General features: G+C 40.5%; 1 protein-coding gene across 44 annotated transcripts in view; it reads right to left on the reverse strand.

Annotated features, from left to right (window-relative positions):
• KLHL3 (kelch like family member 3) overlaps positions 1 to 12,972 on the reverse strand; it is a 235,899-nt gene that overhangs the window by 66,971 nt on the left and 155,956 nt on the right. For all 44 annotated transcript variants that reach the window (XR_005647248.1, XM_039836141.1, XM_039836138.1 and 41 more), the window contains one exon: positions 3,823 to 3,944. Coding sequence is in view for 43 of the 44 variants with exons in the window: in XM_039836141.1 (XP_039692075.1) it covers positions 3,823 to 3,944 (122 nt within the window). In the remaining variant the exon portion in view is untranslated. The remainder of the gene's footprint in view (positions 1 to 3,822; positions 3,945 to 12,972) is intronic.

Below are 12,972 nucleotides of genomic sequence, written 5' to 3' on the forward strand. Positions count from 1 at the left end.
AAGAAACTTGAGTTCACCACATCAACAGAGCCCAGTGAGTTGGACACAGCTGGATTCAAATCCCAATTCTATCACTTACTACCCATTTGACTGTAGGTACTGCCCATTTAAACCCTTTGAGATTGAGCTTCTTCAACTGTCAAAGATGGATCGTAATCGAACATTCCATTGGCGGTTATAAGAATTAAATGAAATAATGCATGTGAAATGATCAACACATACTTGACTTACAGTGAGTACTAGTAAGTGTCGGTATGACAATTGTTACTTCCACCACAGAACGGCAACTCAGTCTCTCCAAGGTATGTGTGGCTAGGAAGAGATTAAGGACATAGCTCTCCCAGCCACTGAACCAAGCCCTAAATCTCTGACCCTCATCTCCAAGGCTTTCAGGAGAGCCCCAGTGCCTCCATGCTCACCTCCTCAGTGCAACAAATCCTCAACAAATACTGTGTTCATAGATAGCTGACTGAGCAAATGCCTCAGCAGATACGTAACAACATGAAGAAGAAGACACATTTTGATTCAAACTTTCTCTTCTCAACCTTTTTCATTTGGTTTTCCCCAAGGTTACCCCTGACCAAACCATAGTTTAAAGTGAGGAGAAAAAAAGGAAAATAGTGTATCCTGTTGATTCCACACAATGCACAGTTCCCTGAAGGTTCCACACCGTGCCTCCCAGTGGAGCCCCTGCATATGCTGCACCCTCTCCACCCTGCACAGAGATGAACACAACAGGCTCGTCAAGGGGCACACATACCAATGAGGACAGAGACCAGTGGGCAAAGGAGGCAGGCCTAACCTCCCATTCTTCCTTGAAAATCTGGCCCAAACAACATTCCCTCAGTGAGGTCTGCCCTGGCCATCCCCATCAAGGCAGTGATGGCCATTCCCTGCTTCCTGGGTCCTCCACCCTGGCCCTACCACACTACAGAGCACTCATGCTGTCTCCAGCTTCAGACTCTGTGCTCCTTGGTGAAAGGGCTTTTATGTTCACAGTGCTCTCTGAACCCATACTGTCTGTTGGCATGGGGTAGCACTCTTCTAAGTGCTTTTCCTAAATTAATTCATTTAATCCTCACACCAACCCTATGTGATAAAGTACTGATATTATGCACATATTACAGATGAAAACATTAAGAGAGGTTAAGTAACTTGCTTAGGGTCACACAGCTAGAAAATGGTGGAGAAGATTTGAAGGCAGACAATCTAATTCATGACCACCCAACAGAATGGGTACTATTTTGATTCCTGTTCTAAGACGAGAACACTGAACCTTAAGTCAGGGTGTCAGTGTAGATGTCAGAGAAGCTCTAGTTAGAGGGAGAGAAAAAAATCAGAGTAAGCTTCTTGTCCTGCCAGAGGTCACTGAGTCTCATGCCCTTACTTTACAGATGGGGAAACTGACACCCTGCAGTGGGGGAGGGCTAGAATAACAGCACTCTGAGAATTAACAGTAAAGCGGAGGCCCAGACCTAGGTCTCCACTCATGCTCATTTCCTGCCTCATCTCTATTCTTGCATGTCCTCTGAAGCTGCACACCTTCACTCTGGCCCCTGCTCCCACCCCTACAAAGCATTTTTTTAAAGCAATAGTGAAGTTATTTTTTTCCAAAGTCTTCTAATTAGTCTATCTGCTGCTATCTGCTCTAAGATAACGGGCGTGATAGAGACCACTACTGGCTTAGACCAAAGTTGCGAAGTAAACATACCTAGTGAGGCAAAAAGGATCTAGAGTGGAACATCTTTAGTTCTCTGGTGTGTAAACACTTTGTACTTAAAAAATATATATTAAATAAATACATGATGAAAAGGGAAGGGGAAAAGCTGGTTTCAATCATATGATCGTATGACCTCCCACAAACATACTCTTTTTTGGGTTTGTTTTTTGTTTTGTTTTGTTTCAGTGTTTTAAAACAACACAAATTTATTTTCTTACAGTTCTAGAAGTCAGAAGTCCCAAATGGGCCTCACCAGGCTAAAATCAAGGTGTCAGCATGGCTGAGTTCCTTCTGAAAGCTGAGGGAGAATGTTTCCTTGCCTTTCAAGCTTCTAAAGGCCACCCACATTCCTTGGCTCATAACTCCCCCATCTTAGAGTTGCAAAGAATGTAATTTCTTGCATTTTGATGTAAACCTCAATATTTACGTCAGGTGCCTAAATGAATTTAAATGTGATACTGACTTGATATAATCACCAACCATTTTTTTGATACATGTCCTATAACTCATTTTATACATAATTATTTGCATTTAATGTTACTGCCCAAAAGTCATTCCACTGTTTAAACTTTGCTGCTAAACCTAGGATGCAACCATTGTATTGCCCACTCCACTCTGAATGAGAAAGACAAGAAACAAAATGGAATAGCTGTGCATTTTACTGTGTATAAAATACACCTCATTTTAAAGAGTAGGGAGAGGAGAGAATTAGATCAGATCACTATACAACACAAAAGTCTGTCCAGGGGTCAGATACAAAAGTAGGCTCTATTGTGGGGCGGACTCTGAGGGCTCAAATGCAGTATGCCTCAGACCCCTGGCTTGCCTGCACCCTGACCCCCTACCCACTTATGCATACCCTTCATCACACTAAGCTAACTCCCACTCATTTCCAGGCCTCAGCTTAAATCTTATCTCTTGAAAGAGCCCTTCTAGGTCCCCTCCTCCATCTAAATTGATTCCCCTTGACATACTCTCTCATTGTATACCATGTTACTTTCCTTCAAAGGACTTACCACAATATGTGCACAGATACTACTAGTATGCTTATCTGATGAGCATCTATCTTCACCCCTTAGACCGCAAAGTCCATGAGAGCAGGCAAAGGAATCTCCACTGCTATAATCATACTACCCAACAAAGTACCTGGCATAGCACAGGTACTCAAACATTTAAGCTGAATTAAATGAATAAATGATTATCAATTCAGATTCCCAAATACCTCAAACCTGGAAAAAGGGGTGGTGTTCTAGATAAGGGTAGTAGATATTTTGGTCACTAGAGAGGTATCTGCCTCCCAATAAATAAGGTGGAATTGTGCTTTAAAAAAAAAGAAAAAAACCTTCATATCACATGAAATTTTCAACACTCTAAATAAACAGCACGATTCTTAATGACAAGAAATAGTGTATCTTGTGTCTATAGTTAGTCTGGTGATTCGTAGGGTTCCAGAGTGGGCCACATCTTCAACCACCTCCCTGACTGAGGCATGTTGCTAATGCCTTATGTCCCCACGACAAAGACGCGTGCCTTCAGGTAAAGCAGCATGCACAATGGCTCTTTTTTTCAAGGCTCCAGATGGCTTAGAATGAAGGCAGAGCAGTGAAAGAAGGAAAAAGCACAGATAACACATTTCATAGTCGCACACCTCTTGTGAGACTCATGAGTGGTTCTTGGCACCTCAGAGGCATTCGGCTGACTAATGCTGAAACAAAAACATTTTTAACAGCCTTATAATCCAATACTCAAAATCCCTAAGAAGATAACTGGGGAGAAGTAGGGTCATCCAGGTTTCTAGTTCTTCCTTCACCAAGAGTTTGAACCAATATGAATTGAAGACTTCCTTCTCCAGGGCCCAAGGTCATTCTAAGGTATTATGGCCTAGTGCTGAAGAGCATGAGTGCTGTGATCAGGCAGGCATGAGTTTGAGGGTCATTTATCTACCTATTGGCCATGTGATCCAGGGCAAGTCACCTAACCTCTTTAGAGCTTTAGTTTCCTCTCCAGTTACCAGTTGTTATGAGGAGTAAATGAAATGATGCTATAATATAGTGGGCCCCAAGTGTGTGATACACTGAGCTATTAGCTGGGGCTGAGTTTACCTGGACATTCTCTTCGGTCACCTCAATTTCAGCTGTATAGATGTAGTCGATCAGCTTACTCAGTGTCTGCCCATCCATGTCCTTGATTTCAATCTTCTTCGCTTTACTCTCAGACATGTCACCTACAGTTCAAACCAAAAACAAAATGGATGTGAACTTGGCACTTAGAGTATGCTTAACTTTCACGTGGCCTCTGCCTTGACATTATAAAAGCACTGACTGTGCTCCAAGAGGCAGCAGAAGGGATTCCTTCAGGTGTGGATAAAACAGATGACATCAAGGTTGCATCAAATTTGGGTCTATGATCATCCACAAACCTGATTTTAAACATCCCTACTCTATCTGTCGCCCATTTCCATTTTGAAGGCAAAAGGAGCACACAGTCTAGTAGGGAAGATATCTAAAAATACTTATAAATAGAGGTGATAGGAACTAGTAGAGGTATACACAAAGTACCATGATAAAAACAACAATAAAAAGTAACATTTATTGCTAACTATGGCCAAGCACTGTCCTAAGCACTTTAAAGTATTACCTTTTTAAATCTTCGCAACAACCTATGAGGTTTATTAATATTACCCTCATTTTACGATGAAGAAACTGAGGCAGAGGCAGGTAGGTAATTCATTTTGCCCACAGTCACAGATCTAGGAAGGGGCCAGACTAGGATTGAAATCAAGGATTCTGACTCTAGAGTCCACACTTGTAATCAATACTAAATACTAAATACTAAGTATTTGACTATACTAAATACTGAGAATGCAGAACACAGAGCAATAAACTCTGCCTGGGGAATCCAAGCAAGGCAGCCCAGTAGGAGGTGACATAAGAGCTGAGATTGAGCATATTCAAGGTGGTATGGCCATAGATGTAGCTGAGTATTACAGAATAAAGGAGTATTCCACAGACTGCAAAGGTGAGGAAAGATGAGCTAGATGCAGGAACCATAAGTGTGAAGATAGGAAACTGCCAAAAAGATAAATTTTGGGAACAGTATGGCTGGTACACAGGGTATCAGTGAGGAAAAAAGCTGAAGAAGTAGATAGGGGCCAGGACTTACAGAACCCTGTAAGCCATGCAAATAAATTTAGACTTTTTGCTAAGAGTAGCACCACTGAAAGGTTTTAAACAGAGGAATGACAACAACAAATGGATATTTTTGAATGAAATTCTGAATACATGGTAGAAGCTAGATCGGAGGCAGAGAGACTAGCTGGGAGGCCCTGATAATAATCCGAGTTCACAGGCCTATGTGCCTGTGAACTAGGGCAGCAGTAATACCACATTTGCACAGTCCTGAGGCCCCTTACTTCAGTCTGCCCTCTCTATGCAATGCAGAGGTTTATCTAGAGCCAGGCTCATCCAACAAGAGCTGATGATTTCAGAAGGAAAAGATAATTAACTGTCTGAAGACTGAAATAAAGGGCGACTGACTGCAAGAAACAGGGACTCAGAGCCTTTATGTGAGTATGGAAGCAGAGCCTGGGAGGCTGTTTTCTCTCTGTGGAATTTGTGCACTGAAGCCAAGAAAACAAGTACAGTACAGCATGTGGGCTCCATACACCCACCTCCAAGCCGCCTGGACTGCACATGATTCCTCCACCAATCCACAGTTCTCGTCCTGACACAGTTCTAGATATGACTGACTCTGGAACAGGGGGAAAACCATTCCAAACCCTGCCTACTCCCTTCACTGCCATATCAGGTAGACCAGAGACCCTCCGCTCTGTTCTTTCTTCTCTCTGACTGCCAGTAGAAGCCAGTCAAAAGGCCTAAGTACCAAGAGCACTGAGGCAGGATAAAGAGGCAAAGGGGAAACAAGAAAAGAGGGTGCATTTCTCCTCTACCCATAAGATAGGCTCTCACAATCTCTCCTGAGTTTACTCCAAGACGCACAAACAAAAACATACAAGGAAGTCAAAAGTTAAACTCATTTCTCTAAACAACTATTAAGATGTTCATTAATAAGAGAGTCCAGTTGGTAATTATGTCACGAAAAATAATCAAAGATAACCAATTCGTAGTTTAAGAACTTGGGCCTCAGGAAAAAAAGACTGAAAAAAAGAGCAATCTGACTGCAAGATCCAAGAGATTCAGAAACCCTTATGTGAAACCAGAGTCTGGCCTGGTTGTTTTTTCACTCCAGAATTTGTGCTTGGGAGTCAGGTTAGGGTTTTCTAACTTTGAGGTGAACAACTGGAAAATCCTGAAATTGTATGAAAATATTTTTATATATGTGCAAAGGCTTGAATTTTCTGGAGAAAAAACAAATCATTTTTATCAGTCTCAAATGTCCAGAAAACATTAAGACACGGTTTTCTAAATGATGGGACTTTAGGGGAGACTTTTTCTGCTTCTTAGCATAACTCTGAAATCACTAATTGTCTACATTAAGTATTTAAAACTTCGATAAGCAAGTAAGAATCATGTGAAAGAAAAACTAGGACCTCGAAGGCAATATTTATTTTCTCAGAAAATTCCTTTACAGGAAATTGGAGACCTGTATAAATCACATAGACTTGTAAAATCCAATCTTATTATCTCTTATGAAGCAGCAGAAATTACTGACCAAACTAAAACTTAAGCTTAAATAGCTCCTGAAAGTGATAGTAATAATAGCGGCTACTATGTGTCAGGCCCTCTGCTAAGGGTTGATACAAATTAATTCTTTTAATACTTGCAACAGCCCCAGGAAGTAGATGATATTACTTCCATTTTAAAAATTCTAGAATTGGTGTTTCAAGAGGTATTTGCACATAGCTAGTCAGAGGTAGGGCTAGGATCTGAACCTTGGCCTAACTCTAGACCTCCTATCATTTCTAATAAATCCTTCAATAATTTAAACCTGACTCTAACTAATGACCTTGATAAAAATATTTCCAAACAAATTCTGAGGACAACTTGGCACTTAATTCCTTGCAATCAAGAACCAAGAGGGGAATTCAAGATGGTGGGCTAAGTAAAAGCAGGGTTCATCTCCTTCCATGGCCACATTAAAATTACAACCAAATTATAAAACAACTTGGAGAACCACCTGAAGTCTAGCTGATCATAACACATACATCTGAGGGTATAAAGAAAAAGCCACATCCCCATTTGAGAAGGGCAGAGCTGTGAAGCGGGCTGGTCCCACACCCAAGTGTGGGTTGAGCAGTGGGAAGTAGGACACAGCTGCAGAGGACCCCCTGAAGGAACGAGGGGCCCTAGCCCCACAGAAGGGCCCCCAGCCCAGGGTTCCAGTCCTTGGGAGCTCCCACAAATCTGACTATAAAAACCAGTGGGGATTCTGGCCATTTGGGTAAGACAGAAGGAAATTGAAAATCCCTATGTCCCCTTAAAGGACCCGTACATAGACTCACTTGCTTGCAAATACTCATCCTGGGCTCCAGTGGAGGGAGAGTGGCTTGGGATGCGCAAGAGACATACCAAGAAAGACTGAGTTGGGTGGCGCCAGGGCAAGGGCTAAAGAGAAGGCGCCACTGTACCTTTGTCAGGCCCCACTCTGGGGCAGTCTACAGACAGGCGCCATCTTGCCTCTGTTGAACCACCCCACCATGGCCAATTCTGCATGGCCAATTCTGAAGCTGCATTGGTCCACTGAGATCAGCTCACTCCACCCTGTATCTCCCTATGGCGGCGGGGGGCACCCAGGCCACAAACTGCCTGCGGCTGCCCATTGCCAGGCTGACAGCTCCACCCTATACATTCCCAGGGACGTACAGCTGCTGACAAGGCAGTAGCCCTCAGCTTGTGCTGCCCTCACATTTCCAGGACGACTGTTGGTGACAGACCACTGCTGGTCTGTTGGTGACAGACCACTGCTGGACGACTGTTGGTGCCAACCAGAGCTGCAGTATCTCTTGGGTGGACTGCGGGGTCTACAAGCCTGAGGCAGATAGTAGTAGCTGGCCTTGCTGAGATCTGAGATTTTCATAGGAAGCTGCAGATTCAGCACTGGCAGGAAACCTGACTCTACATAGGCTGGGTGAAATTTGCTCACTTTACTCCAGTGATGCCCTGGGTCCCTACCCGACCCGACCAGTGCCACCCTAAGGCTCTTCCAGCTGCAGAGTCATACAGGCAGATGGCAGGCAGCCCCAGGCCTTGAGGTGCACTGGTCCTTTTGCTAAGCCAACCCAGGCCTGGTACTAGGGATAACCGACCTCAGCTTACAGCACAATATCTTCCATTAGCCTCCAGATCCAACATAGGCAGCAATCATCCACAGATTTCTTTGTAGCTCCTACCAAGTAGGCCTGAGTAATCAAAGGCAGCAGCTGACCTTGGCCTACAGGGAAGCCCCTCCTAAGAGGCCATAGAGCTAACACACCTGAAGGCTGGTGTCAGACCACAAGAGAACACTACCTGACTAGGCCCATGAGCGGCACACCCAAAGGTGGTTCAACAGGTACATAAGACTGCTGGGGCAAAACCCACTCTGTGGCATCAGCCACCACACAGCAGCTCATACCCTGTGTGTGTGGCTAATCCCCATAGCCAGTCAGCCCGAGAGTCAATCCCATCCACTGACATGTTAACAGCAATCAAGGTTTAGCTACAACAGGAGAACACACACAATCACACAAGGAACACATCCAGAACCCCCAGCACAGGTGATCAGGGGGTCTGAGCCACACAGGACACCTATTACAAAGGCCACCTGGCCAAGGCTGGGAGACATAACAAATCTTCCTAATTTATAGAAACAAAATGAGAAAACAAAAAACATATGCCACAAATGAAACAAAGGAAGAAAACTTCAGAAAAAAAAACTAAACAAAATGGAGGCAAGCAACCTACCAGAGATAGAGTTCAAACTACTAGTTATAAGGATGCTCAATGAACTTAGGGAAAGAACAGATTATCACAATGAGGACTTCAACACAGAGTGACTAAGTATAAAAAAGGACAGAAACCATAAAGAAGAACCAGTGAGAAATGAAGAATACAATAAATGAAATGAAGAATACACTAGAAGGAATCAACAGTAGATCAAATGAAGTAGAGGATCGAATCAGCAAGTTGGAAGACAAGGCAGCAGAAAACATCCAATCAGAACAGCAAAAAGAAAAAAGAACCCAAAAAAATGAGGAAAGTTAAGAGACTTCTAGGACAACATCAAATGTACCAACATCCATATAATAGGGGTACTGGAGGGAGAAAATAGAAAGCAAGAGATTAAGAACCTATTTGAAGAAATAATGACAGAAAACTTCCATAACCTGATGAAGGAAATTGACATTTAAGTCCAGGAAGCACAAAGAGTCCCAAACAAGAGGAACCCAAACGGACCTACACCAAGACATATTATCATTAAAATTCCAAAGGTTGGAGACAAAGAGAAAATCCTAAAAGCAGCAAGAGAAAGGCAGTTAGTTACTTACAAGGTTACTCCTATAAGAATGTCAGCTGGTTTTTCAATAGCTGATTTTGCAGGCCAGAAAGGACTGGCACGAAATATTCAAAGTAATGAAAAACAAGAACCTACAATCAAGACTGCTCTACCCAGCAAGGCTATGAATTAAAATTGAAGGTGAGATAAAGAGCTTCCCAGACAGGAAAAAAGCTAAAGGAATTCATAATCAACAAACCAGAATTACAAGAAATGTTAAGGAGACCTCTGTAAAAAGAAGAGGGGAAACCCATAAATACAAACAATAAAATGGCAATAACTATGTACCTATCAATTGTCACTTTAAATGTAAATAGATTAAATGCTCCAATCAGAAAACATAGGGTTGCTGAATAGATACGAAAACAAGACCCAGACATATGCTGTCTACCCACCTCAAGATCAAATGACACACACAGACTGAAAGTAAAGGGATGGAAAAGATATTTCGGGCAAATGGAAATGAAAAAATAGACTTTAAAGCAAAGGCTATAATAAAAGAGACAAAGAAGGACATTAAATAATGATAAAGGGATTGATACAACAAGAGGACATAACTCTAGTAAACACTTATGCACACAACATAGGAGCACCTACATATATAAAGCAATTATTGACTGACATAAAGGGAGAGATTGACAGTAATATACTCATAGTAGGAGACTTTAATACCCTATTGACACCAATGGACAGAAATTCCAGACAGAAAATCAGTAAGGAAACAGTGGGCTTAAATGACACACTAGACCAGAAGGATTTAATTGATATTTTCAGAGCATATTGCCCCAAAGCAAAAGAATATATATTCTTCTCAAGTACACATGGACTGTTTTCCAGGATAGACCACATGTTAGGCCACAAAATAAGTCTCAATAAATTTAAGAAGACTGAAATCATATCAAGTGGCTTCTCCACAATAGTGTGAAACTAGAAATCAACTAAAGAAAAATACTGGAAAATACACAAACACATGGTGGCAAACAACATGCTACTAAACAATGAATGGGTTAATGTTGAGATCAAGGAAGAAATCAAAAGATAGCTAGAGACAAACATAAATAAAAACACAATGACTCAAAATCTATGGGACACAGCAAAAGCAGTTCTAAGACAGAAATTCATAGGAATACAGGCCTACCTCAAGAAACAAGAAAAATATCAAATAAACAATCTAACTTTACACTTAAAAGAACTAGAAAAAAAACAGCAAACAAAATCCAGAGTGAGTAGAAGGAAATAATAAAGATCAGGGCGAAATAAACAAAATAAGAGTCAAGAAAAACAATACAAGAGATCAATGAAACCAAGAGCTGGTTCTTTGAAAGGATAAACAAAATTGACAAACCTTTAACTGAACTCATGAAGAAAAAAAGAGAGGACCCAAATAAATAAAATCAGAAATGAAAGAAGAGAACTACAGACTCCACAGAAACACAAAGGATTATAAGAAAATACTATAAGCAATTATATGCCAACGAATTGGACAATCTGGAAGAAATAGATATATTCTCCCAAGACTGAGTCAAGGAGCAGCAGAAAATCTGAACCAACCAATTACCACCAAAGAAATGGAATCAGTAATCAAAAAACTTCCAAAAAACAAAAGTTTTAGACCAGATGGCTTCATAGGTGAATTTTAATCATTCAAAGAAGAATCAACACCTATTTTTCTCAAACTATTCCAAAAAATTCAAAAGGAGAAAGGCTTCCAAACTCTTTTTATGAGGCCACCAGTACCATGATTCCAAAACCAGAGAAAGACAGAACAAAAAATGAAAACTGGAGGCCAATATTCCTGATGAACACTGATGCAAAAATCCTCAACAAAATACTAGCAAACTGAGATGCAAAGTTGGTTTAATACCTGCAAATCAATTGTGATACATCACATTAACAAACTGAAAGATAACAATCATATGATCATATCAATAGATGAAGAAAAAGCATTTGACAAAATCCAGCATCCCTTTATGATAAAAACTCTCAGCAAAGTGAAAATAGAGGAAACATACTTCAACATAATAAAGGCCATATATGACAAACCTACAGCTAACATCATACTCAATGGGAAAAGGCTAAAATTGATTTCCTTGAGATCAGGAACAAGACAATGATGCCCACTTTTACCACTTCTATTCAATATAGTGTTGAAGTCCCAGCTACGGCAATCAGACAAGAAAGAAAAATAAAATGCATCCAAATTGGAAAGGAAGAAGTAAAACTATCATTATTTGCAGATGACATGATACTATACATAGAGGACCCTAAAGATTCCACCAAAAAACTGTTAGAACTGATAAATGAATTCAGAAGTTGGTTGCATTTTTATACATCGATGATGAACCATAAGAAAGAGAAGTTAAGAAAGCAATCTCATTTACAACTGTATCAAAAACAATAAAATACTTAGGAATTAAATTAACCAAGGAGGTAAAACACCTGTTCTTGGAAAATTATAAATCATTGAAAAAAGAAATTGAAGAAGATACAAATAAATGGAAGTATATACCATGCTCATGGGTAGGAAGAATCAACATCATTAAAATGCCATACTATCTGAAGCAATCTGTAGATTCAGTGCAATCCCTATCAAAATACCAATGGCATTTTTCAGAGAACTAGAACAAATAATCCTAAAATTTATATGGAATGATAAAAGATCCTGAATAGCCATGGCAGTCTTAAGAAAGGAGAACAAAGTTGGAGGTATCACGCTACCTGATACTAGAAGGCTATGGTAATCAGAACAGCATGGTACTAACATAAAATCAGACACACAGATCAATGGAACAGAACAGAGTGCCCAGAAATAAAACCATGCCTATATGGGCATTTAATCTATGACAAAGGAGGCAAGAATGTACAATGGGGTAAAGACAGTCTCTTCAACAAATGGTGTTGGGAAAATTCGACAGATATATGCAAAAAAAAAAATGAAACTGGACCACGTTCTTATGCCATATATATAAACTCACAATGGATTAAAGACTTAAATGTAAGACCCCAAACCATAAAACTTCTAGATGAAAACACAGGCAGTAAACTCTGATATTGTCGTTAGTAATATTTTTTCCAATATATCTCCTCAGACAAGGGAAACAAAAGAAAAAATAAACATCAAACTGAAAAGTTTTGCACAGTATAGGAAACCACCAATAAAACGAAAAGACAACCTACTGAATGGGAGAAGATATTTGCCTATGATACATCTGGCAACGGGTTAATATTCAAAATTTATAAAGAACTCATATGACTCAAAATAACAAACAACCCAATTAAAAAATGGGCAGAAGACCTGAACAGATATTTCTCCAAAGAGGACATACATATGGCCAATGGACATATGAAAAGATGTTCAAGGTCACTAATCATCAGAGAAATGCAAATTAAAACCACAATGAGATATCGCTTCACACCTGTCAGATTGACTATCATCAATAAATCAAAAAACAACAAGTGTTGGCAAGGATGTGGAGAAAAGGGAACCCTCGTACACTGTTGGTAGGATTGCAAATTGGTACAACCACTGTGGGAAACAGTTTGGAGATTCCTCAAAAAATTAAAAAATAGAACTAGCTTTTGATCCAGCAATTGCACTTCTGGGTACTTATCCTCCCAAAAAAACAAAACACTAGTTCATAAAGATCTATGCACCCCTATGTTCATGGCAGTGCTACTCACTATAGCCAAAATATGGAAGCAATCTAAGTGCCCATCAACAGATGACTGGATAAAGAAGTTATGGTACATATACATAA

Source organism: Pteropus medius, unplaced genomic scaffold (assembly GCF_902729225.1).
Source record: "Pteropus medius unplaced genomic scaffold, Ma_sr-lr_union100, whole genome shotgun sequence".
Classification (NCBI taxonomy): Eukaryota; Metazoa; Chordata; class Mammalia; order Chiroptera; family Pteropodidae; genus Pteropus; species Pteropus medius.